The sequence below is a fragment of the Mobula birostris genome, chromosome 24 (assembly GCF_030028105.1).
Source record: "Mobula birostris isolate sMobBir1 chromosome 24, sMobBir1.hap1, whole genome shotgun sequence".
NCBI classification, from domain to species: domain Eukaryota; kingdom Metazoa; phylum Chordata; class Chondrichthyes; order Myliobatiformes; family Myliobatidae; genus Mobula; species Mobula birostris.
The window spans coordinates 43,471,094-43,498,586 of record NC_092393.1 but is presented as its reverse complement, the minus strand read 5'-3'; the positions used below and the strand labels follow the sequence as shown (position 1 = coordinate 43,498,586).

General features: G+C 39.8%; 1 protein-coding gene across 9 annotated transcripts in view; it reads right to left on the bottom strand.

The window, feature by feature from the left end:
- arsg (arylsulfatase G) overlaps positions 1-27,493 on the bottom strand; it is a 269,510-nt gene that overhangs the window by 68,536 nt on the left and 173,481 nt on the right. For all 9 annotated transcript variants that reach the window (XR_011883078.1, XM_072242600.1, XM_072242597.1 and 6 more), the window contains 4 exons: positions 21,833-21,880; positions 19,623-19,734; positions 9,875-10,012; positions 7,859-8,055 (listed from right to left, as the gene is read on the bottom strand). Coding sequence is in view for 8 of the 9 variants with exons in the window: in XM_072242600.1 (XP_072098701.1) it covers positions 7,859-8,055; positions 9,875-10,012; positions 19,623-19,734; positions 21,833-21,880 (495 nt within the window). In the remaining variant the exon portion in view is untranslated. The remainder of the gene's footprint in view (positions 1-7,858; positions 8,056-9,874; positions 10,013-19,622; positions 19,735-21,832; positions 21,881-27,493) is intronic.

Here is a 27,493-nt window from a genome sequence, read left to right as displayed (position 1 = left end):
GCAGCTACTCTGTGTAACGTGGTCATCAGTTCTGCAGCAGCAGATCCATTCTCAGTGTTGAAAGGTGACATGATGGGAATCCTTACAGTTTGGTCACAGTTCTTTAACAACAGAACCCCAAAATCAATTTTCATAGTTTGGTTCAGCAGGTGGACACTTTGAGCCACTAATGATTGTGTATTGCAGCTTCATAAAACAACAGTAGCAGTTGACACTAGCTTTTCATATCAATCACAATCCAGCATAGATTAGCATGAACAGCGAGGTGTCAGTCACTTAGCTAAGATTATTAGTCCTATTTAGGTGTAGTCCAATTTCTTGATAGTCACTTCTTCATTACTATCCTAACTTCCCAATTCTTTCTGCTCAGAGACTGCTTTCTGTTGTTTCTACATGCCTGTGTCAATGCCTTTTCTGTGATAAAGTCCTGTAATTTCTGTAAATTGCCAAACTTCTGCAAATTATTTGTTGCACAAGGTGCCACCCCTGCAACTACAGCAGCTATTTAAGAAGTTACAGTCTCTGCTGCAAGATGGAGACTTCTTGTTGAGGGACACCCAAAGTTCACAGATGCTGTGTGAAACCATCATGGTTGGAGAAAAAGGGGTACAATAACATTTTTCCATCATATGGTGCCTTCTCCCATCCCACTCTCCTTGCTTCCCTCAAACTCCCACCTCTTCAACTCATTTCAGAATATAATTGATCCGACCAAGTTTGGCAAAGTTTGACAGGCGTAGCTCAGAGGGAAAGTAGCAATACCAAGACACATCAAAACAGCTTGATAATGCAAAAGATGGACCACAAAGGAAAGGTAGCATGATAAGAATCCCTATAGTTTAGTGAGCATTATAGTCACCCTAGTTGTACAGAATGCAAAAGGGGTGATTTATGCAGAGGAGGCACTATTTGATGAAATTCTGTGTTAGATATTTCTGTAATTATTGCCAATTACTTTCTCATTATTTGGTGAAATGGTTGAAAATCATAGGCAGTGCCCACATTTCCTACACTTTATTATTCTTCCGCTGCCATAAAAAGCACTCAGACAATCTATGTGGATATGACAGCTGATGAAGGGTGTCGGCCTGAAATGCCAGCTCTTTATTCCTCTCCGTAGATGGTGCCAGTGTGTTACTCTGGAAATGACAGCTATTTCACTGATAATACTAAAGTGGTAACAAATTCGATCAATAACATAAAAATGAACGTGTCAGTACAACAAAAAATACACAGGAAACCATCTAATTTTATACTGTTTTTCAGGCAAACACAAGACTTGCAGAATTAGTTCTGTTACTTAGACCTACATAATTGCAATATTATTTGTATATTTGCAGTGCAAGGTTATAAGTAATAAAAGACTGAATATATTTGCTTGAGGAGGATACAGTTATTTCTCATCTTGATTCCCACTGAAGACGGTACATCATTTTGGTATCAGGGAAAGGTGGAGCTGCAGACAAATCTTTACGTGACAGGTCGCAATATTCCAATGTTTACTTTCTTTAATCACCTGCTGACATATAACTTTAGATTTGTCATAATATTATGAAAACTACTTTGTGGTATGAAAGGAGAGCTGAATGTGTACAATCTAATGTTGGTAATGGATGTTACTTTAGCTAAAAGAGGCATTAGATTCCTTACATTAAAACCAATAGAGCCTGCACTCAATTCTCACCATTTAGGTTTGCTGCATTTGAGAGAGAGCATAAAATGGGAGGTGGAATGAGGTACAGAGGCAATACAAAGTAAAATTAAAATTGAAGTAACATGCAAAATGAAAGATCCAGAAATGTCAGACAAGGAAATTGTTGCACTTTCAAGGCAAATGACAGTAATTGTTTTACAGTCATTCAAAAGTACTTACTGAACATTTCTAATGATGGAAGAAATATCTGATTTTGAAATTTTTAAAAATAGTAATCTGATATTTGTAATGGGTTGTTGTATCACATGAAACCTATGATGTGCTAAGCAACACAAACAAAATGCTGAAGAGACTTGGCAGGCCAGGCAGCATCTATGGAAAAGAGTACAGTCGATGTTTCATTCTGGACCCTTCAGCTGCAGTGTGGAGTCTTGCTGAAGGGTCCAGAATGAAACGTCGACTGTACTCTTTTCCATTGATGCTGCCTGGCCTTCAGAGTTCCTCCAGCATTTTGTGTGTGTTACTGCATGTTTTCTCTTGTTTGTGATGTGCAAAGCACATTCTCTTGGGGAATCCCTGTGATAATACTGCCATGATATGATGCAACATTCATTTATTTAACATGATGAAGTGCATGCACAAACTTCAAAAAACAACAAACTCAGGTCAAGTATACTGCTATATACAAAAAGTTGATCTGATAGAACTAGGCTAGCCTAAACATTTCGTTGATAAAACTGAAGAAAGAGTCAGGGATATTTAATAACAATTACAAGCAAGACTGAAATGATTAGAATAGAATAACATAAGAGATACTTCTCCAATTTGTTGTTGAAATATGACAAAATTACCTAGTTTTTGAAATTGAAGCCTATAACAAAAGAAAAACAGGAACTTAAGTGAACAGACAGCAGGTTATTGTGATTAGGATGTTGTAACAGCTTCTTGTTCATGGCAAGGTCTATGAGCTTTGACTTAAACAACAGTAAGGGTATTGGTCTATAGTTATCAAGATTGGACTTTAGTTTCTTTTAGGTAAGCATAAAATTTGTTTCTTTCTATCTGAGCAGGACAGTTTTCACTGGCAGAAATGTTTACTTACATGCCCTTACAAAATAGTTAGCTTCCTTGATGTTTTTTTTTTGAGAAAATTAATTGTGGCAATGGAAGGTATATTTCTTGGAGAATCCAGATATTAAGAGAAATTTGCTGATCCCAATTCAAAGAGAATGGATCTGTACCTAATTTAATCTTTGGGCCCTCTCCTGGAGTTTCAGTCAATTTAAACTTGAAGAACGAATGGGGGAGAAGTTCACCCTCAGTCGCTGTATCAGTGCACAATATGTTGTAATTGCATGATGCAGGCTGCCTATTGATTCTGGATCCATTGATGACCATAGTCAGCAATAGCAATGGCAGATGCGTGGGGACAAGCTCTTGCCTCCTAGCTAACCAGCTTGAAGGAAAGCGTGCTGAAAATTATTGGTGCAGGTGTAGCAGAGTCTGTGACCAGTTGTGACACAGAGTGCACTGAAAGTGATAATTTGCTATCCCACCCTAACAAACAGAAAGTACTGGAAACACTCAACAACTCAAGCAGTATCCATAGAAAGAAAAACAGAGTTAATGTTTCAAGTCAAAGACTTTTTATCATCACTTGGAAAAGTGAGAAAGATACTGCCCGACCTGCTGACTGTTCCCTTATCCTCATTCACATATCACAGTTCCCCCTTCCCATAATCTCTTGATTTGCAATCTGTAGGTGATATAATCACAAACCTCAAACTGAACAGCTCCTCTCATTTTAACAGCATTCATAACTCTCTCAATATCGCTGTGGTCACCTGTCATCCATTTAACCCAGAATGATGTCACACATTGCAAGGTAATGCTGTTCCATATCGGCCCATGTCAACACAAAGCAGTTCATGGTTGGCTTCCTGGCCTTCTTTGCTGAAGTCCAATCACCTTCAACCAGCTCAGCTGCCGCAGTGCATAGAACAGAAAAGGCAAAGACACAAGGAAACCAGGAACAATGGATTCCAGTTAACTGGGCCATCAGTTAATTGGGACAGCTACTTAGTTGGGACAACCCTTAAAGAACAAAAATTAATTAAGAAAATAGCTGGATTTCCTTCATTTATTTGGGGCACTATGTCATTTAATCGGGGCAGGAGACTGTTGCAGTTTCTAACTAGCGTCAGTTGCGTTCACCTGCGTGGCCATTAGACATTACTCCATGTAGAGTGAACAATTTTTAAATAATGTCAGTTGCATGTGCTTGTGTTCAAAAAACAGTGATTTTTGTCACTGAAAGTTGGTAAAACTAAGCAGTGAGTCAACTCAGGACTGTTTTTCTCACTGCTGTTTCAAGCATTCGGGCTTGGAAATGCCAGAAATGGTCAGGAGTGAAAATGAAAATGATTTTACTACTTCAATAAGTTACGAACTACAAAAAAATTGAAGGTATCACCAATCATCTTGAATGTTACAATTGAGATGAAAACAGTCAATTATCTGCACTCGGTGTTTGCACTGATTTTATTCATTTACAGTCAATCAAAAGAACGCAACAATGTAAATTCCTCTGTCAATAACAATGCACAACGAATACACAATTTTATAATACTGTAGTAGTATTAATAGTGTTCTAATTTGTTCTGCATTTCATTTAAATACATAATTTGTTACCCAGTTAAATGGTAGTTTGTCTTTTTTATACCTTTTTAACTATTTCCATGAAACTTCAGCTAATTGGTACAGTCACTTAATTGGGCCAAAATGTACTGGTTCCAATGTGTCCCAATTAACCAGAAACCACTGTATATGCAAGGCTGATTAGTTGACAATTTTATCTCCAGTAGATGTACAAAAGTATTTAAAATTTTTGATTTGGTTTAGTTTACTGATAATCATTTTTGGTTCTGCAGATTTTGAGCAATCAAAAGCAGAGGAAAGGTTAAATGTGCACTTTGCAATGGAACTGCTTTTGTCTGTGTGTGTATTGTTCTGGATTTCCAGCATCTGCACAATCTCCTATGCTTAAGCTTGTTTCTCGTCATTCATTTGTGGGATACGGATAGTATTATTTAATGATAATCCTTAATGCCTCTTGAGAAGTTCAAGTTTAATTGTCATTCAGCCGTACATGAATACAGCCAAACGAAAAAGCATTACTCCGGGACCAAGGTACAAAACACAGTATCAACAGTCATACACAGCTCAAGGCACATATAGCACATATAACACAGCAGTAAAATACAGTCACACAAAAAAAGTGGCACGTCACCTTCTCCATCTCTCAGAGTATTTCTGGTGAAGGTATTTCACAATACTGTAGTGTGGGCAGGGGGGAGGGGTCGCAGAACTTTGAGCCAGCCGCAAGTTTTTTGTGTAGGTACATTTTCAAGACAGGATCGTATGTGGATCCAATTTGCCACCAATGATGTACGCTTGCAATTGCTGCTTTAGTACTTCTTGATAGTAGTTGTTGTGGAATTTCCAGAAACTGTTGCAAAAGCTTCAATGACTTCTGTTTTTTCTGGTTTTCATTATGGTACATGCTGCAACAAAGTACGCTGATACTGGAGGGAGTTAACATGCAAGGGGATGGGTGGGGTGCCTATTAAGCAAGCTGTTTTGCTGAAGATCAAGTCAATTTTTTCAGTGTTGGCAGAGTTGCATTTATTCAGGCAAATTGAGAATTTCCATCTCACTCCTATAATGTTTTAAAATTTTTGGGATGTCAGGAGTTGAGTCTGACAATTTAGAATACCCCATCCCTATTAAGCTCTTGCACTAAGTCTGAATGAAAACCTTCTTTTCCCATCTGCTTCCAACACATACAAAATGCTGGAGGACCGCAACAGGCCAGGTAGCATCTATGGAAAAGAGTAAAACAGTCGATGTTTTTCCATAGACTCTTTTCCATAGATGCTGCCTGGCCTGCTGAGTTTCTTCAGCACTTTGTGTGCGTTGCTTGGACTTCCTGCTCTGCAGATTTTTCTCTTACTTGTGATTTTCCTTCTCTTTCTCTGCTTTCTGTTGTGGTGTCATTAGTAAAGATTATGTAAGATACAACAGCAATGACAAAGCCAAGAGCTGCTCTCTGAACTGCACTAGCTCCATGTATGGGAAACTATTTCAGGAGTACCATGATAGTTCTCGAAATATTAAAGCATGGGTCCAAAACTTCATTGTAGGAGTGATCAAGTTGGATAAGTCACCGGGACTGGATGGGATGTACCCCAAGCTACTGTGGGAAGCGAGGGAGGAGATTGCTGAGCCTCTGGCGATGATCTTTGCATCATCAATGAGGATAGGAGAGGTTCCAGAGGATTGGAGGGTTGCAGATGTTGATCCCTTATTCAAGAAAGGAAGTAGGGATAGCCCAGGAAATTATAGACCAGTGAGTCTTACTTCAGTGGTTGGTAAATTGATGGAAAAAATCCTGAGAGGCAGGATTAATGAACATTTGGAGAGACATAACATAATTAGGAATAGTCAGCATAGCTTTGTCAAAGGCAGGTCGTGCCTTACAAGCCTGATTGAATTTTTTGAGGATGTGACTAAACACATTGATGAAGGTAGAGCTTTAGATGTAGTGTATATGAATTTCAGCAAGGCATTTGATAAGGTACCCCATGCAAGGCTTATTGAGAAAGTAAGGTGGCATGGGATCCAAGGGGACATTGCTTTGTGGATCCAGAACCGGCTTGCCCACGGAAAGCAAAGAGTGGTTGTAGACGGGTCATATTCTGTATAGAGGTCGGTGACCAGTGGTGTGCCTCAGGGATCTGTTCTGGGACCCCTACTCTTTGTGATTTTTGTAAATGACCTGGATGAGGAAGTGCAGGGATGGGTTAGTAAATTTGCTGATGACACAAAGGTTAGGGGTGTTGTGGATAGTGTGGAAGCGGGACATTAATAGGATTCAAGACTGGGCTGAGAAGTGGCAGATGGAGTTCAACCCACTTAAGTGTGAGATGGTTCATTTTGGTAGGTCAAATATGATGGCAGAACATAGTATTAATGGCAAGACTCTTGGCAATGTGGAGGATCAAAGGGATCTTGGGGTCCGAGTCCATAAGACACTCAAAGCTGTTATGCAGGTTGACTCTGTGGTGAAGAAGGCATACGGTGCATTGGCCTTCATCAATCGTGGGATTGAGTTCAAGAGCTGAGAGGTAATGTTGCAGATATATAGGACCGTGGTCAGACCCCACTTGGAGTACTGTGCTCAGTTCTGGTCGCCTCACTACAGGAAGAACGTGGAAACCATAGAAAGGGTGCAGAGGAGATTTACAAGGATGTTGCCTGGATTGGGGAGCATGCCTTATGAGAATAGGTTGAGTGAACTCGCCTTTTTTCCTTGGAGCGACAGAGGATGAGAGGTGACCTGATAGAGGTGTACAAGATAATGAGAAGCATTGATCGTGTGGATAGTCAGAGGCTTTTTCCCCAGGGTTGAATTGGCTAGAACGATAGGGCACAGTTTTAAGGTGCTTGGAAGTAGGTACAGAGGGGATGTCAGGGGTAAGTTTTTTACACAGAGAGTGGTGAGTAGGTGGAATGGGCTGCTGGTGGCGGTGGTGGAGGTGGAAATGATAGGGTCTTCTAAGAGACTCCTGGACAGGTACATGGAGCTTAGAAAAATAAAGGGCTGTGGGTAAGCCTCAGTAATTTCTAAGGTAAGGACATGTTCCGCACAGCTTTGTGGGCCGAAGGGCCTGTGTTGTGCTGTAGGTTTCCTATGTTGCTATATCTCTATCTGCTCTGGTTGAGCTGGGTGGACAGTCATCAAAATTGGCTCTGCAATCGGACTGACATCATCAGCTGCGGATTCTACATGTGAGTGTCATGCATGTGGTACCACTGTATTCAATTTTCTACTCAAGTTGGCAAATCGAGCAAAAACAAAGGGCTTGCAGTTTGCAACAGAACTCCAACAAACTCAGCATTTTAAAGCACTTGGCAGAGTGTATGAATTTTCTGCAAAGGAAAATGTATAAAAGTAAAGAGTAATTAGATTGTAATATAGGTGAGGAAAGTAGCATTGGCATATCAGGGAATGTTGCATAAGAGAAAAATTAGGAATATTGTGCTAACATCATTAAAAATTATGATCATTATTAACATTACTATCTATGAATAATAAGATGTTAAAGGTATCAGAATGATAAATGTGAATAAAACATTCCATACCTGCAAACCACACTAGTGTGTTATTTTGCAAATCTGCATTAACTTCTTCCAATATCCGGCCAATTGCATGGTCCAGCTCTCGTAGACCATCTCCATATGGACCACGTGTAGAGGTGTTAGAAAAATGTGAATTGTACTGTAAAGGAACATGCATATGGGCCGGAGCAAAGTACAAGAAGAATGGATGCATTCTCTCCCTGAGAAAAAACAGAAGAGGAAAGTCAACAGGATCGTGAGATAAAAATGTTGTTTTTAATGTACAATCTGATAATGCAGCAACTAAGGCCTTGATGACGAAAGCAATCTGATAACAGTAGGTTTGCCCAATAGTCAAATCTGTCTCCTTATCTTTCAAACATCAGGTCAAATTCAGCTCAAACTGATGATACAGAAATCTCTGCTTTGAGTTTACAGGTTCCAATAATTCTAACACAAACAGGTTTTGGGAGTCCTGGAATATACCTTCAATATAAAACGCAGGTCAAATCAGACACCTTGAAAGGTCGGCGATTGACCTTTGGAGCTTTCACTCCATATAATTGTATCAGTTGATCCAAAACCTGACTGGTCCATACAGAACACAAATCTATCAAGTATGATCCATGATTTCCGTTAGGTAGAAATTGTACTGTAAATCTTTGATCCTTGGGTTAAGAGGGGAAATAATTGATTTACTCCATAAAATGGTACTTGAGCAAAACATGGAAAGGCCACCCAATAAAACAAGGAATTTTCATTCTATCCCGGTTCACAAGGCATTCTTTTCCTATAATACTCATATTTACTCTTATTTAGAAACATAGAAAATAGGTGCAGGAGTAGGCCATTCGGCCCTTCGAGCCTGCACCGCCATTCAGTATGACCATGTCTGATCATCCGACTCAGAACCCTGTACCAGCCTTCCCTCCATACCCCCTGATCCCCATAGCCACAAGGGCCATATCTAACTCCCTCTTAAATATAGCCAATGAACTGGCCTCAACTGTTTCCTATGGCAGAGAATTCCACAGATTCACCACTCTCTGTGTGAAGAAGTTTTTCCTAATCTCGGTCCTAAAAGGCTTCCCCTTTATCCTCAAACTGTGACCCCTCATTCTGGACTTCCCCAACATCGGGAACAATCTTCCTGCATCTAGTCTATCCAATCCCTTTAGGATTTTATACGTTTCAATAAGATCCCCCCTCAATCTTCTAAATTCCAACGAGTATAAGCCTAGTCGATCCAGTCTTTCATCATATGAAAGTCCTGCCATCCCAGGAATCAATTTGGTGAACCTTCTTTGCACTCCCTCTATGGCAAGAATGTCTTTCCTCAGATTAGGGGACCAAAACTGCACACAATACTCCAGGTGTGGTATCACCAAGGCCTTGTACAACTGCAGTAGTACCTCCCTGCTCCTGTACTCAAATCCTCTTGCTATGAATGCTTTGTAAACTTCTGTTCAATCCTCTCTGCATAGGTGAACAGACCAACTATATTATGCAGTCATATTCTCAAAACAAATCAATTCATATACAAAACACACAAAGGAGTTTCAGGACACTGAAGATTGGACATCAAATAGTAACAGGTCGATTTCTGAGAACAGTGCCTCTCCATTCTGAAGCCAAACTGCTGGATACACACAAGAGGTAACAGGTGGAATTTAGACTAAAATATAATTTAAAGATCAGTTTTGTACTGCAAGTAAAATTTTGAAACCAAATTAAAACTTCTTCACACTATGCCTTTTCAATAGTTACTTGTGCCACGTACCATTTCTGTCTGAAAGCATGGCCACTTTAGCAATGCATCCCTTAAAACAGCCACAGTCGTATTCCATTCTGTGAAACATCAACTCCAGTGACACAGTATCAGAAATATAATGGACTGAGTGAGAGCTTTGGTGATTTTTATTTTAATTTTGCATTAATTGATAACAACCAGAACTAGAATTGCACCAGTGAAGGTTATTTTTTGGGAAATTATAGTATTAGGCGCTATCTCTCCTGAATAACCAATTGGCTTTCACTCACCTGGCCTTCCGAATGAAATGTATAACTTTTTCGGCGTATCTCTCTGTGAGGCTGCTGAGATTAACAGGTTGTTCTACAATCTTTTGGTTTTCAAGAAGAGGTAGTGCTATAGTTCTAGTACATGGATTGATTTTACAGCTGAAAACAGAAAACGCAATAAAATGTATATTCATTTGATTTGTGTTTCAGACCAAAATGTTAAAGATTCAATTAAAATATTTAGAAAAATTGAACTAACAATATCTACCACATAATTTTTAAAAATTTTTAAGAAGCCATACAAAGGTGTGTTCACCACTTCACTAACAAATACAAGGTAAATACATATCTGATTATAATGATAACATAGAACATGCTGGTGGTAGCCAGTAAGTATGCAGATAGCTATTCTGGTATAGCAACTGATATTCTGAGAGATTTATGTAGGTTGATATGGTGACACAAACTCAATGTTTCATTTTTTTAGTGGCTCAGTGAAGGACCAATCTTCTTTTCAACTCATTTCTGAATAATTACAATTTACATTGCATTCCCCTGAAACTGGCTAGAACTAATTTGGCAGTATGACTCTTCAACTTAGCATTTTCTTTCCAACCAAGCACTTTTTAACTACATTTTAACTGCACTTTAAATACTGAAACATTCAAAATCCATGTTCAGTCAGAACTGCTCAATGGATGATCTATTTTGGCTACCCCTGACATCTCCACGATCACAGAAGACAATTCACTGATAGGTGATATCATGAAATGGCTGACAGCACTGGATACAGCATATGCTATAAGTCTAGATAATGTTCCAGCTGTAGAAGACCTGCACTCTAAAACCAGCCATACCTCTATCAAAATAGCATTACAATACAGGCACTTAATTAATGAAGTGTAAGGTTTCCCGTAGGTGTCCTGTTTTAAAAAAAAGCCAGTGCAAATCCAGACTGACTAATTACTGCCCAGTAAATCTGCTCTGTATATCAGCAAAGTGATGGAAGCTAATCAAAGTGCACTTACCCAATATATGATTCACTGATTGCTTGATCGGGTTTCACCAACACACTCTGGACTTCATCACATGATTGTCCAAACATGGGTCAAACAGATGAATCCCAGAAGTGAGGTGACAGTGACTGCTGTTAGACACCAAGGCAGCATTTAATATCGTGTAGCACAAGGAAACTTTGTCAAAACTCAGCTCAAAGGGAAAATACTCCAGTGGCTGGGGTTGTAACTTGCACAAGGGAAGATGGCTATGGATGTTGAAGATCAATCATATCAAGTAGGGAAATTATTGGAAAAATATCCTGAGGGACCAGAGTAATTTACACTTCAAAAGGCAGGAAATTATCAGTGTGATGAGAATACACATAAATTAAGATGTTTGCTGGCCTGGGCTAGCATCAGTGGCATCAGCAGTTGGTCTGCCACCTGTCCTCAGGGGAAGGAGAGATAAGGAACAATGAAGCAGCATCTGGAGATGTGTAATGAAGGGACGGGAGAGAGAGCTGTCTAGAGCGGCTTCCCCTTTGAACCCTGAACTGTTTGAAGTGATGGACAGGCGATCTGGAGATGTGTAATGAAGGGACGGGAGAGAGAGCTGTCTAGAGCGGCTCCCCCTTTGAACCCTGAACTGTTTGAAGTGATGGACAGGCGATACCCCAGTAGGGGGATAAAAAGGGACAGGTTCGCTAAGGCAGGACACACACGACACTCGAGGTAACGAGACCCTGGAAGCGGTGCGCCTCTCACGAGTCGGTGGGAAGCTCTTGGACGGCTGATCGGAGGATCAGCCTTAAACGCACAGGGTGGAAAGGTACGATCAGCGGGAACCCGGTGTGTGTCCGCCCTTGCTTGGGTGCCGGGTTCACTGCAGAGGATCGACCGCATCTGGAGGAGGGATCACAGTCGGTGACCTCAGGTGACATCACAAAGGACCCGCCCGAAAGCTGCTTGTGAGCAATATCGCCAGTCCGTGAGTGGAAGCCGTTCTGAGTGATCAGTCGTTCTTGTTCTCTCCCTCCCTCCCCCCATGTTGTCCGTCGCCATGGCAACGATTACTGCGAACTGAACTAAATTGGACTGAACTTTGTGTCACTTTGAAATTGGTCATTTACCCTTTGATTGATGCTGTTATCTTAATTCTGTGCACATGTGTGTTTATCATTGCTGAACTGTTGCATTTATTATCCTTTCGATTACTGTGTTGCTTGTTTCTTTAATAAAACTTTCTTAGTTCTAGTAACCCAGACTCCAACTGAGTGATCCATTTCTGCTGGTTTGGCAACCCAGTTACGGGGTACGTAATATCAGGAATAGTTGGCTCAAATTTGTTGGTGGGAGATTATGCCTGACTAATTTAATTGAGTTTTTTTGAAGAGAAAGCTAAAAATAAACAAAGATGGCAGTGTACAATGCTTGTGTCAACAGCACACAGCTGTATTATGATTATTATGATTATGAGGACATGCAGTCCCCTTTTATTGTCATTTAGTAATGCATGCATTAAGAAAATATAAATATGTTTTTCATATTCATCAAAATGTATACCAGCAAGACCTTGACAATATATGCTAAGCAGGGGAGAAAGCTCAACACCTTCCATTTAAGATGTCTTTGTTGTATCTTGGGCCCCTCCGGGAAGAAAGGAGTACCCAATGCTGAGGTTCTCGCTTGTGCAGACCTCTCTAGCATGCAGATCCTGATCAGGGAATGTAGGCTGCGCTGGCTAGGCCCTGTCTGCCGCATCCAAGGTGGCTACATCCCAAAATATCTTCTCTACGGTGAGCTAGCTTCAGGCAGGAGAACTACTGGCCACCCGCAACTGCGCTACAAAGATATCTGCAAGTGGGACATGAAGGCACTCGACATCAACATTGAGTCCTGGGAGGAACTTGGAGCTGACTACACTGGATGGAGAAGCATCCTGAAGCAACACCTTAAGTCGGGCGAGGAAAAAGTCCTGAAAGCAGCAGAAGGCAAACGGGCCCAGAATATGGAATGTTGCATCTCCAGCAAGGCTGAGTCCACTTATAGATATGACCTTCGCAACAGACACTGACACTCTCACATTGGCCTCATCAGCCACAGATGGCACTGCACCAACAATGTAGATAGATAGGACAGAATGTCCATAGTTGACCTTGACCAAAGGAGGGCCTTGAAGGAGCTAAATATATCAACGAGGGCAATACGGCTTATAAGATTTACACAGACTTCAGCAAGGTTGGTCCAAATGGTTAGAACCAAATTGATCCAAAGGAATACACAAGATATGATTAGTAAGTTTGCAAAGGACACAAAATGTGTGGTATTGTTGAAGGTGAGGAAGGTAGCCTAAAGCTATAAGTGGTAAGTTGAGCAGTACTGTGGCAACAGTAACTTAATCCTGAAACTCTGAGGTGAAGCATTTTGAGAGAGAGGGATCTAGAAAAGGGTCAAACATAAACTATAAATATCATCATCAAATGCCTGTTATGCCACTGGAGCAAAACTATAAATAGCAGGACCTTGGTACCTAGGTGTACAAGTCCAAAGATCCATGAAGGTTACAGCAGAGGGTGGTAAAGAAGGTCAACAAGATGCTTTCCTTTGTTAGCTGGGGAATTGAGTAAAGGTTTTGGATCAACTGAATGTTACATTATCTAGACCACAACTGGAATACTGAGAGAAGTTCTGGTTGATATAGTGGGTAGGGTGCAGAAAAGATACACCAGGATGTTGCCTGGGATGGAATTCTTCAATTATGAAGGGAGATCAGATAACTAGGGTTTGTTTTCCTTAGAGCAGAGGAGACCAAGGGGACACCCCGAGAGAGGTATACAAATCTATGCAAAGCATAGTGTAGGGTTAAGTTGAGGAGTAAAATATTTAAGAGAAATCTGAGGAAGAATTTTTTGCACCTAAAGATTGGTAGGAATCTGGAAGGCATTGTCAGATAATGTGATGGAAGCTGTTACAATGTTTGAGAAGCATGAGTACAAGAACTTGAACTACCAAGGCACAGTAAACCATGGACCAGGTGCTAGCAAACAGAAGGAGTATAGATGGTACTTGATGGTTAGCATCGATGTGGTGTGCCGAAGGGTCTGTTTCTCTATGACTACAAAGAGTTGTATTCATAGAAAGATAAAACAGGGAAACTGTCACTTTTGCTGAGTCCACACCAACCATTAACCACTGATTTACACCAATTCCACACTAATGCCAATTTTATTCTCCCTGCATTCTTATCAACTCCCTGTCAGATTCTACTATTCACCTACACGCTACGAGAAATTTAGAGTGGCCAAATAATCAACCAACCTATATGCTCTTCGGATGTGGCAGAAAACCAAAACACCAGAAAGAAATCTAGTTGGTTACAAATTAAACACAGGCAGAATCTCAGGTCAGGAAAGAATAATATGATGATGTGATGCAGTGCCCCTACTACTGAAATTGATATCATACTTCTTCACTAAAAAGCACACAACCAAATTTATTTCAGCTGCAATCTTCTTATTTGTGCATCCTAGTTTTAGATCTAAGAGGTTGACATATAATGTGACAAGCAATGTATTTAAGCAAACATCACAGCAATCTGCATTCCAAGTACTAAACCACATGTCCACATACAATTTTGAATCCAACTTCTACTTTCTCCATTCTTCCTAAAACTTATAGACAATAGACAATAGGTGCAGGAGTAGGCCATTCACTGTGATCATGGCTGATCATCCACCATCAGTATCCAGTTCCTGCCTTATCCCCATAATCTTTGATTCCGCTATCTTTAAGAGCTCTATCCATCTCTTACTTGAAAGCATCCAGAGACTTGGCCTCCACAGCCTTCTGGGGCAGAGCATTCCATATATCCACCACTCTTCATCTGAGTACCTCCTTATGTGCACAGTGTCACAACTTTGTGAAATGTTCTTATGAAGCACCTTCGGTGAAGGTGTAATATCACAGGTATTGCCTATTACAGAAGTTATTTATTTCAGAACCTTTCTATTTAAGCAGTCAATCAAAGAATGCAATGGTAGTCATATGTGTGCAATAAAACTCATTGAGGTTTCACTTTCTAGTTTCTTACAGCACTTTTTGAGGACAGACTTTAAGAAAAAAATACACAATGACGGGATAGAAGGAGACAGTAAGTAATCTGGGAATACATAAATATTTTATATGTGTAATTCTACATTTGTATAAAAATTTATCTATATTAACATATTATATTTGACAATGGAAATATTGTGGAATCATACAACATACAAACAGTCCCTTTGACTTACTGAGTGTGCACCCCACACTAATCCCTCAATTTTCCCATATTAAAAACCAGATGAAATATTTAGTATTCAAATGGTTATTAAAAGATCATGACAAAACCTTGGTGATGTTATTTTTTTCATGTAAAAATGCTTGATTGGTTTTCCTATTTTCTAACAGAAAATAGATGTTGAGGGTAGTGCAATTATAAACCCATACTTTCAGCAATATACAAAAAATGATTTAACTAATAGTGGACCGTTCACAATCCTAGAAGGTCCGAAAGTGCTTTACAACCAACTCAAGTGCAGTCATGATCATGTTTTCCAAAAAGAGTAGCAACTAGTTTCCACACATGAAGCTCCTAGAAATCAGCAGTGACCAGATAATTTGTTCTAGTGATGTTGATTTGAAGGATGAATATTGGCCAGGATCAATTCTGCATCACTGATTGTCCTGAATGTGACAGTGGTCTGGATTGAACAATGGCATGGGACTCCATTAGGGCAGTTGATTCACTGTAACCACTCTAGGTTCCCCCCTCGCCACTCCAGTAGTCTTTAATGCCTCTTGACTGCCTATGTCATGGGGCAAGGTCACTGTAGCTTTCCTGCATTTTCCCAATGGATCTTGGCAGCTCTTGTCAAGTTCCATGTTTCACCATTTTAACACCATATCAGTGTTTCAAACATCTCTTTGGCCATTTCATTTGAAGGGTTTAAGGTAAATAAGTTTTATTTTAATTTGGGAAACGAAGACTATGAAGAATCGGTATAGAAGAGAAACAGAGAATAGCACAGATCATCCATGATTATATCAAATGGCAGACCAGGTATGAAAGGAAGAGTAACTTATTCTTCCTCCTATTTTCTTATGTTCATGAAATTTTTAGGCAAAGTGATTGGTTATTAACAATATGTACATAGACTACTTAGTGCACCAAAAATGGAGGAAACTAATGATCTCGTCTGGAAAAGAGTACCACTCACAGTGTTGTACTGGAATGTCAGATTAATACACTTTAATACACAAACTTTCAGGTCAAAGGTGAGAATGTTTCCACTTGATCCAGAGATCATTACAAATTCTGACAAAGTACTGATGAAAGGTCAACTTGAAACATTAACTCTGTTCCTCTTTTTTTCCACAGGTGCTGTTTGGCCAGCATTTTCTGATATTATTTCATATTTAAAGCATCTACTATTTTTTTAAAATTTTCTGACTATTAGATCTACTATGATTTTAATCTGTGATAGATACTTAAAAAAATTAATATAAGGAAGGCTGAGGCAGCATGGTGCAAAGGAGGAGCTGGCAACATCAATGATAATCCAAAACAATTTGAAAGGATTTTAAGGGCCAAAAGGAGAGTAGGTGAAATAGTGAGTTGACAAAGAACAAACCTGGGAGCCTGTGCATCAATGCTGAGACACTGTCACATGAATACATCAGTCTGTAACAAGCAAGAGGTTGCAGAGGAGGATAAAATAGTTGAGGTGTTAGAGGTTCACGAGAAAGATTCCGGGAATGAAATGGTTAACGTATGAAGAGCACTTGATGGCTCTGGGCCTGTACTCACTGGAGTTTAGAAGAATAGAGGGGTGGGGGGGAAATCTCATTGAAACTCAGTGAATATTAAAGGGCCTAGATAGCATGGATGTAGAGAGCGATGGTTCCTAAAGTGGGGCAAGTCTAGAGACAGAGGCCAGAACCTCAGAATAGAGGGCCCTTCCCTTAGAACAGAGATGAGGAGGAATTCCCTTAGCCAGAGGGTGGTGAATCTGTGAATTCATTGCTACAGACAGCTGTCATTGGGTATAGTTAAGTGGAGGATGATACATTCTTGATTAGTAAGGGTGTCAAAGGCAGGAGAATGGGGTTGAGAGGGATAACGAATCGGCTATGATAGAATGGCAGAGCAGACTTGATGGACCGAATGGCCTGATTCTGCGCCTATATCTTATGATCTGCACAAGATTCTGTAGATGCTGAAAATCTTGAGCAATAAACACAAAATGCTTTAACAACTCAGCAAGTCAGGCAGCATCTGTGGAAGGAAATAAACGGTCCCCTCCAGATATATGTTAAAATTTGATGGTGTTAGAATATTGGATAAGTTGGTTGAACTTAAAATAGATAAGTCAGCACAACTAGGTGGAATGTAACGTACTAACTTGAAGGAACTAAGATAGGACGTTGCTGGGAAACTAACCATCTTTCAGCGCTTATTGGATAAAGGTGTGGTGCCACCTTTTGTTCAGAAAAAAAGGAATGAAAATAAGCCCAGGATCTACAGGCCAGTCAATTTAATCAGAAACGTCAATCCATTATAGGATTAATAGTCACCTGGGTAAATTGTATTTAATCAATTTGATGGAATTCTGCAATGAGATTATGGGTAGAAATGACGAAGTTAATGCAATTGATGTGGCCTTTCAGAAAGCTTTTTGAAAAAGTGCCATATTACAGGCATGTCAGCAAAGTTGAAGCTTAAAGCATAAAAGGAACACTGATAGCATGGGTATGAAGCTATCTGAGTAACAGACAATAATGAGTCAAGACAAATGTTTGTTACTTGGGCTGGCAGATAGCTCCCCAGTGGTTGGAGATGGGGTCATTGCTTTTATTGATCTATACTAAGTATCTGGAGGTGCATGCCTCAATTTCAAAATCTGCAGCAGACAAGAAATATGGCAATATTTTGAACAGCAAAGAACATAAGGATAGAATGCCATGGATATAAACAGGTTGGTGGAATGAGCAAGTACATGGCAGATAACGTTTAATGCTGGGAATTGAGAGGTAATACATCCGCTAGGAAAAATGGGGAGAGATAATGTGGATTAAAGGGGATGCAGGAGCAGAACTCAGGCCCTGAAGGTATAATTGAAATGTATCTGAAAGAGGCAGATCTGACAAAGAAAACAGTTCAAAAGTAAATACAATTTTGAATGTATCAACAGAAGTATAGACAGCAAACACAGTAAGCTACGCTGAGCCTATATCAAAGATTGGTCTGGAGGGGAGGGAGGGGCTGGGAAGGGGAAAGGAGACAGGGTGGTAGGGTTTCTTTTTCTTTTTGCTTGTTTACTATACATACATTCATTCGATTTTCATTATGTTGCTATAAGAAAGAAAAGAAAAAAGAAGCATTGTACTTCAGGACATTGTCTGTTGTGGTTAAGCTGATGTTGCTTCACAATAAAAAACATTTAAAAATAAAAGATTGGTCTGGCCTCAACTGACCAGAATTTTGTCCAATTCTGATTGCTCACTATAGGAATGATGTGAAGGTTTACAAGAGGGTCCAGAAAAATTTTACAAGAATGTTTCCTGGGATGAGGGATGACAGTTATAAGCACAGATTGTAGAGGTGGGACTGTTCTCTTTCAAGGACTGGAGGAGGTTTGACAGAAGTGCAGAGTATGAAATTTTGAAGATTTGGCTTGTGTGGAAAATTGAAAGTTATTCTATTTTGTGGAGCACTGAGAGGCTTGAAGTTACAAGGATAACAGAAGTGAAAAGAAGCAAGGCTGCAGGAGAAAGAACATTTCTGTGTACTGTGTAGATTGTATCTAGGATGCACTGCAGGTTCCATAAGACATAGGACCAGAATTAAGCTATTCGCCCATCAAATCTGCTCTACCATTCAATCATGGATGATTTATTTTCACTCTCAAATTCATTTTTCTGGCTTCTCCCTATAACTTCTGTCGCCTTACTAATCAAAAACATAACTTGGCCTCCGTTAACATCTGTGGCAATGAATTCCACAGATTTGTCACCCACTGACTACAGAAAATTCTCATCTCTTCTAAAGGGATATCCTTCCATTCTGAGGCTGTACCCTCTGGTCTTAGACTCTCCATGTCCACTCAATTTCGGCCTTTTGATATTCAGTAGGTTTCAATTACATCCCCCCTCATTCTTCTAAACTCTGGCGAATACAGGCCCAGAGCCATCAAATGCTCCATATACATCAACCCTTTCATTCTCAGGATCATTCTTGAAAATTTCCTGGACCTTCTCCAATCTTTCTTAGATATGGGGCCCAAAACCACTCACAATACTCCAAATGTGGTCTGAGCAATGCCTTATAAAGTCTCAGAATTGTTTGTAGGATCCAGTATTAAGTCCAGAAAACTGCAATATTCAAACTTATGTTGGGGACCCAATGTAACAGCACAGGAGGCCACAAACCAGTATCAAGGTCTTCAAGAGGGAATTGAAATAAGTATGTGATAAAATGTGCAAGGCTACAGAGAAAGGGTAAGGGTGTGGAAGAAGTCAGTTTCTCCATAGAATACTAACACAACACAATGGGCCAAATAGCCTCCTTTCACACTGTACCTGTTTTATGATTCTAGATTCTAAGAGCAATTTGTTAGCCATGCTGGATAATGCTCATTGCAAAGGTACATCTTATTTTCAAAAATGCCAGCTACTAATGGTTAACTGCCTATCTGAATTGTTAGGCAGTTGTCTCAGATTTTTAGCAAAATTACCTTTCCAGGATGGAATCCCTGGGGCACGGTGGACTCGGAGGAATATTGTACCCTGGATCATCTGTACAACCCATGTCATTACTGTAAGGAATTCCAAAATAGTAATCAAATCCTGTAATAAATCAAAACAATATTTAACAATATTAACCATAATTTATGTTTGCTAATAACATGTTTCCACACACCCTTTTACATTGGAAGTCCAGTACAGAATGCTAATCAGGTGTATTCATGAAATATATGACTGAGCTAATTTTTGGGGTGAAGTTGTAGTTCTTTTTTAATGAGTAAATTACACATCATTATTTTGCAGAAATTAACTGATGATGAAGATTTCTAGCAGGAGGCTAACCTGCTAAAAACTATATTAACAAAAAGGTCAAGATACTGTGGTTTACCAGAACTGTTAATGCTGACTTCCCAATGTGCTAAGAGCAAGCTCATGGGGCCTACTCCTCCTCTTCCTTGTATAAACCAATCCATTTCACAGGAAACTGACAGGATCTACAAGCATCATCTAACCACTCTAATACATTACTCTAAAACTCAATAGTTCTTAATAGCATTTTTTTACTGAATTTAGAACATCAGTCTCCCTCCATTTTGGCCATATTTATTGCTTATGTTGTAGTGAACACAGAGACAAAATAAGTTTAATGCTGAAGTCATTTCTTCTTTTTCAGATAGTTTCTCCTGTGATTTCTTAAGCCCGTGGTTTTTTTTGCTTATCTCTTCATCTTTACATTGTTCTTCGAATCCTTTTATTACTTTGTGATAGTTTGAACAAAGAGGCGTGCATATTTTAAGATTTTAAAGGGAAAATCAAGATAGTGGTTATTGTACAACAATGTCCCTGTATGAATTATCGCCTTTCAGCTTTTTTCCATGTGGGGACAACAGCACAGTCTCAATCCCGCCTGCAAAACAGTGGCAGTCATTTTCAGGGGTGGGCAATAGCCCTTGCCAGTGACTTCCCACTTTAATTAAATATGAAGCAATATAATGGTGAGCATCTAGGAAGCTGATGAGGGGCATAACAGGATGGCAGGGAGATTGGGGGGAGGGTTAATTTTAGACACAGAGCTTTGGCACAGTGCCTATCTGCTATTTTTTTTTAACCTCTACACCCACCAAAACTGAGTAGTTTACTTAGGGAAACCAAATCCATGAATTTTGTATATTCCGTATACATACTTTGAATCTTTGAATTTTTCCATTTCACCAATCTGGAAAGTGACTGCTAATATTAGGATGACAGCCTTTTTTCTGTCAGTTGAATCACTTGGAATAGGGTAATTTTGACAGCATGACTGATGAACAACAGTAGACTACAATTGCTGCATTTACCATTGACACTATCAGAAAATACATTTAAAAATAAGTTTTAGGCTTTTGCTAGAACTCATTGTCTGGTTGCCTAAGTACATTAAACTGTTAAATTAGCAGCTATAATCTTCCTCCACTCCCTGTCGCTACCTCATTAGTGTCCATGACTCTCCATAATAAAGAAAGGGTGAATGTGATCATTTATACCCAGCATGATTTAAGATTTCTGTTCTCCGTGGAGATGGCCTATCAGTCATCATCTTGGAAAAATTAAATCTTAATCACTTTAATGCATGCACTGTCACTAATAACTTCTTCAGTCTGTGACTCAGTCCTCCCTTTGTGTTCCAAGCAAGTTGGCACCTAAGCATATTTTATTAGTGACTATAAATAATAGGCACAATATGGAGAGATATTTCATTGATCCCAAAGGAAATTATGGTGTCACAGTAACATTACAAGTGCACAGATATATAAATATTAGAAGAGAAGTAAGAAAGAATTAAAAAATCAGTTATCTCAAACAACCTAAGGGAGGGGGTCATCACTTCCCCAGCTATAGGTTGGATATTGGCTAAAGTGATTGAATTTTCTACTTGTCCAACATCCTCTTAAAAAATAGGAAAAAGCTGAGTTCTATAGTGTGCCACGTAGAATGGTGATTGACAATTCATGCTTGAGATGTGATCAATTGCTAAATAACAACATGCTAATTAAACATCAGATTATTCTGTCAAAGATCTCAAATGCTCATTACGTGAATCATTGCCGCAATTAATTCTGTTCTTTGAGTTTATTCAGACTTATACAGTGCAGATATTATGTCCAACAGTCCAGGAAACTCAGCTTTGAACTTAATTTTTGACAGAAATAAGCTTTCTTACCACGAAAGTTAGGGTGATATGGGCCATGATGTCCAAGGTGCCATTTACCTATAGAAAATAGATAAATGTATTTGAAATTTTCTTTGTCAAAATGGTTTTATAACTTTACTGACAAACATTCTTATTTTAATATGAAAAATTGTTTACCATTGTTACTGATTACTTTGAAGTAGAATTTGAAATAATTCAGCATATACTAATACATTAGGGTAAAGGATGGGTTAGAGTATTCAAGGCAATTGTGTGTTTTGAGAAATTCTATCAGGTAGTACAACATTATGTGCACTATGCTACAAAATTTATTGGAAAACCAATTCTAAGTGAAGCTGGGTACTAAATGGGCCTTCAGCAAAGCTTACAAAATTATTTCTGAGTTCTTTGTGTGTATTACTCACAAGTGAAACTGCACTGATGTCCAACACCACTCATAGCACATTTTGGTTACAGTTCTAGAAATTAAATTATCTGCTCTTAGCAGTCAGTCTTATCAAAGCAGCCTCCCAAACAAATTTAAGGCCTACTTATGTAATACTAATAAGGTCATTAGTTTGTGAAGGTCACTATGAATGGAATTAAACAGTAAATGCTGCAGAAATTCAACAGGTTAGGCACCTTGCAGCTTCTGCAACTTTTCACTTTTCAATCAATGTGCATGGAATTTGGCACTTAGTGCAGCATACATGTAGGTGACTACTTAACCTCACTATGGTGATGCCTTGGTACCCTTAGCCTTCACCAACACCAACCCTCTACAACTACAACCGTAGCATCTACAACTTCTCTTTCCCCTCCCATCTTCAACACCATCATTTCCCTCTAGCCAAACACAAGGTAGCAACCCCCTTCCCCAATGACACTATGCTCTGTTTCTTCAGGTCCTGACACCTGAGTTTTTTTCTTCAGCCCTCCATGATCCAAAACCACGCACAAATTACACATCGCCCCATCCACCCCCCAGCACAGCAATTCCTCCCTGGCCCTGAAAAATTCCTAGGCTTCATTCTTTACACAGAAGCTATTGTAAATGAAAGTAAGGATTTTGCAGACATGATGAATCATCTGGTTTGCAACAGAATTTGTAACAGAGGGAAAAGGACAGCATGTCAAACATCCTCCCAAAATGAACACCAAATTAGGATGAAGACTAAACAAAATTAAGTAACAATAATGAACAAAATAAAGGCACCAAAGAGTGGAACCTTCAGTTATGGCCAGACTTACATGTTGTAACAAATTACAAAATGAAGTTAGATAGCATTGGCGTCAACAGCACACCCTGTCCCAGTGAAGTTAACACCCTCTATTCACATTTTGAACATGGAATGGCTACGTCGTCATTCACTCTTACTGTGTCCAGTGCGCCAAAACCTTGCAGACGTTAAGATCAGTCTTATAGAGAGTGAGCCTGCAGAAAACATCAGGCTGTGTTCTTAGACCCTGTGCAGATCAGCTGGCAGGGGTACTTGCAGACATTCTTAAACCTCTCTCTGCTTGTCAAGTGGTGTCAAGAGGACAACCTCTCCCTCAATGTCACAAAAACAAAGGAGCTGGTTGTGGAATACAGGAGGAATGGAGGCAGGCTAACCCCTATTGACCTCAATGGATCTGAGGCTGAGAGGATGAACAGCTTTAAGTTCCTCGGTATACACATCACCAAGGATCTCACGTGGTCTGTACATACCAGCTGTGTGGTGATAAAAGCACACAGCGCCTCCTTCACCTCAGACGGTTGAAGAAGGTTGGCATGAGTCCCCAAATCCTAAGGACTTTCTACAGGGGCACATTTGAGAACATCCTGGCTGGCTGCATCACTGCCTGGTATGGGAACTGTAATTCCTTCAATTGCAGAGAGTGGTGTGAACAGCCCAGCACATCTGTAGATATGAACTTCCCTCTATTTAGGACATTTACAGAGACAGGTGCATAAAAAGGGCCCAAATGATCTTTGGGGACCTGAGTCACCCCAACCACAAACTGTTCCAGCTGCTACCATCTGGAAAACGGTATCGCAGCATTAAAGCCAGGATCAACAGGCTCCGGGACAGCTTCTTCCACCAGGCCATCAGATTGATTAATTCACACTGATACAATTGTATTTCTATGCTATATTGACTGTACTGTTGTACATACTATAAATTGCACATTGTACATTTAGATGGAGACGTAATGTAAAGATCTTTACTCCTTATGTATGTGAAGGATGTAAGAAATAAAGTCAATTCAATTCAGCTTGTGGTTCCCTCAAGCTTTAAGATGACCACTATCATCCCAGTACCCAAGAAAAACAAGATTGTACCATCCAGTGGCTCTGACATCTACTATCATGAAGTTCTTCAAAAGGCTGGTCATAGCATGCATTGTTCTTCAAAAGGTTGGTCATAACTCCAAGACCTGGGAGTGAGTGCCTCCCTCTGCAACGTGATCCTTGACTCTTGATCAACAGAGCACAGTCAATAGGCAGCAACACCTCCGGCATGATTAATCTAAACACTGGTACTCCACGAAGCAGTATCCTCATCTCCATACTCTACTTCCCTGTACACTTAAGGCTGTGTGGCCAGGTTCTCCTCTAACTCCATCTATAACTCTGTAGACAATACCAGCGTAGTGCAACATATCTCAAATAACGAGTCAGAGTACAGGATGAAGATCGAAATAGTGATAGGGTGTCATCACAACAACCTTTTCCTCAATGTCAACAAAACAAAAAAAAGCTGGTCATTGACTTCAGGAAAGGAGGGTATTGCACATGCTCCAGTCCACATTAATAGTGCAGAGGTTGAGAGGATTGACAGCTTCAAATTCCTAGCAGAAAACATCACCAATAGGCTCTCCTGGTCCAACCACGGCCATGAAAGCAAACTCACCCATGCCTCCACTTCCTAGAAGGTTAAAGAAATTTCACATGCCCTCATCGACCCTTTTCAATTTTTATTGATGCACACTAGAAAGGTCCTACTTAGATGCATTGCTGCTTGGTATAGTGACCTCTCCGCATGTGACTGCAAGAAAATGTAGAGAACTATGGACACAGCAAGGCACTTCACAAAAAATAGCCTCCCCTCTATGAACTCTGTCTATACTTCTTGCTGCGCCAGTAAAGTAGCCAGCATAATCAAAGAATCACCCCCCCAGTTCCCCACCCCCACGCCAGCCATTCTCTCTTCCCTCTCCCTTCAAACAGAAGATACAAAAGCCTGAAAGCATATACCACCAGGCTCAGGGAAAGAATTTACCACACTATAGTACGACTATTAAATGGTTCTCTAGTATGACAACAGGGACTCTTGACCTTGCAGTCCACCTAGTTACAATCTTGCACTTCATCGTTTACCTGCACCACACTTCCTTCGTAGTTGTAACATTTTATTCTGCATTATTGTTTTACCTTGTTCTACCTCAATGCACTGTGTAATGATTTGGTATACAATCAGAATCAGGTTTAATAACACTGGCATATGTCGTAAAATTTGTTGTCTTTGTGGCTGCAGTACAATGCAATACATAATAATAAAAAAACATGAATTACACTAAGTGTGTGGTTGTATATATAATTTTATGTACGCTCCATATATTAAATAGTTAAATTAAATAAGTACCCTGTAGTGCAAAAATAGAAATAAAATACAACATAAGCTTTTCACCATATCTCAGTATGTATGTTGCAATAATAAACCAGGACCAGATGAGTTTGAAGGAAATAGGTTAGGACACTACATATGCTCCAACTATTATCTACCAAAGTTTAATTCCTTTAAATTATTAAACTGCACATCTCACTCTGCCCTTTATAAATAGGGAGAGATTATGGAAGTGTGTTTTTCACCAGAAAGTGATGAATCTGTGAAATTCATTGCCACAGACAGTAGTCACTGGATATATTTAAAGTGGAAGTTGATAGGTTCCTCATTAGAAAGAGCATTAAGGGTTATGGGGAGAAGGCAGGAGAATGAGCTTGAGAGGTAATATAAATCTGCCATGATTGATATGTGAAGTGGACCCGATGGGCCAAAAAGCCTAATTCAGCTCCCATGTCTTATGGAACTGTGTGTCATTTAGCCAAATATCTTTTGTCAGGAAATTACCAGAATGAATACTGCAGGATAGAAAAACTAAACACCGTGAAAATTTTCAACCAAAAAGAAATAGACAATCAACACGCACAAAATACTGGAGGAACTCAGCAAGCCAGGCAGCACCTATGGAAAAGAGTGCAATTGACATTTTGGCCTGAAACATTGACTCGGTCCCTGCTAAAGGGTTTTGGCCCAAAACGTTGACTGTTTATTCTTTTCCATAGATGGTGCCTGGCCTGCTGAGTTCCTCCAGCATTTTGTGTGTGTTGCTTGGATTTCCAGCATCAGCAGATTTTCTTCTGAGAGATAGACAGTAGAGATTTGTAAAGATAAATCATACCTTATTAAAATGATACAATTTTTGAAGTGATAATTAAAGTAATTGGCAGAGGAATGTCCAATGATATTTATATGGACTTCTATAAGGCATTTATTAGTCCTTCATATGACCTGTAAGATAAAGTTAAAGCTAGAAAATTGTGTGTGAGTCGGTAAACAGAGAGTAAGGATAATGGCTAGGTGCTCAGACTAGAAGGGTGTGACTACCAGTGACTTGTAGGGATCTGAGCTTCTGTTTCCTGTTTATAATGAACTCAGATGACAGGCTTGAATATTGTACGCCCAAGTTTGTCAATGACACAAAAAAAGACCTCATTATAGATAAATTGTTCTGCAGGGAAAAATTAACAGAGTAGTCTAGTGAGAAAAACTGTGACATTAACAACTTTCCTGTGGGCAAATGAGAGGTTATCTTCTCTGGAGCTGGGAAGATTGCAACTAAGCAGATTCTAAATAGTAAACAGTTGAAAATAAGAGTTTCCAAGACTTAGGGGTCCTTGTACAGTATATAGATGAAAATCATGGATGTGTATAAAAAAATAAAGTATTTTAGAATGCTTGCCTTTAAATCTAGAGCTAGCATCATACACCGGGGTGCTCTCTTTAGTTACTTGATTAGCTAACGGTAGCCTTTGGCCGGAAGCAGATGTCGTCTGGTGGTGCCCAACCTTCATAGAGTGTTTTGACCCTTAACCACTACACTCTCCAGTTGGTGGGCCAGCAGAGGTGGCCAAGTCACTGCTCATCTGCTCCTGACTTTCAGCTCAACTCCTCTTGCCTGCTCCATATCCAGCAAGAGACTCTTTCTGGTCTCTTTTTACACCTCTCCCACTCCAGTGCGTTAGCAAGGGACAGCCACTGACATCGTCCTTGCGTTAAAATTGCTTCGTATCCTGACAGTATGTGTGCCAGTGAACCCTGCTGACCACAAAGCTTGTAATCGCTCAGCATGTACAGTATATAGATAAAAATCATGGACATATAACCATATACCAATTACAGCACGGAAACAGGCCACCTCGGCCCTTCTAGTCCATGCCGAACGTTTACTCTCACCTAGTCCCACCAACCTGCACTCAGCCTATAACCCTCCATTCCTTTCCTGTCCATATAGCTACCCAATTTTACTTTAAATGACAATATCGAACCTGTCTCTACCACTCCTGCTGGAAGGTCATTCCACACAGCTACCACTCTCTGAGTAAAGAAGTTTCCCCTCATGTTACCCCTAAGCTTTTGCCCCCTA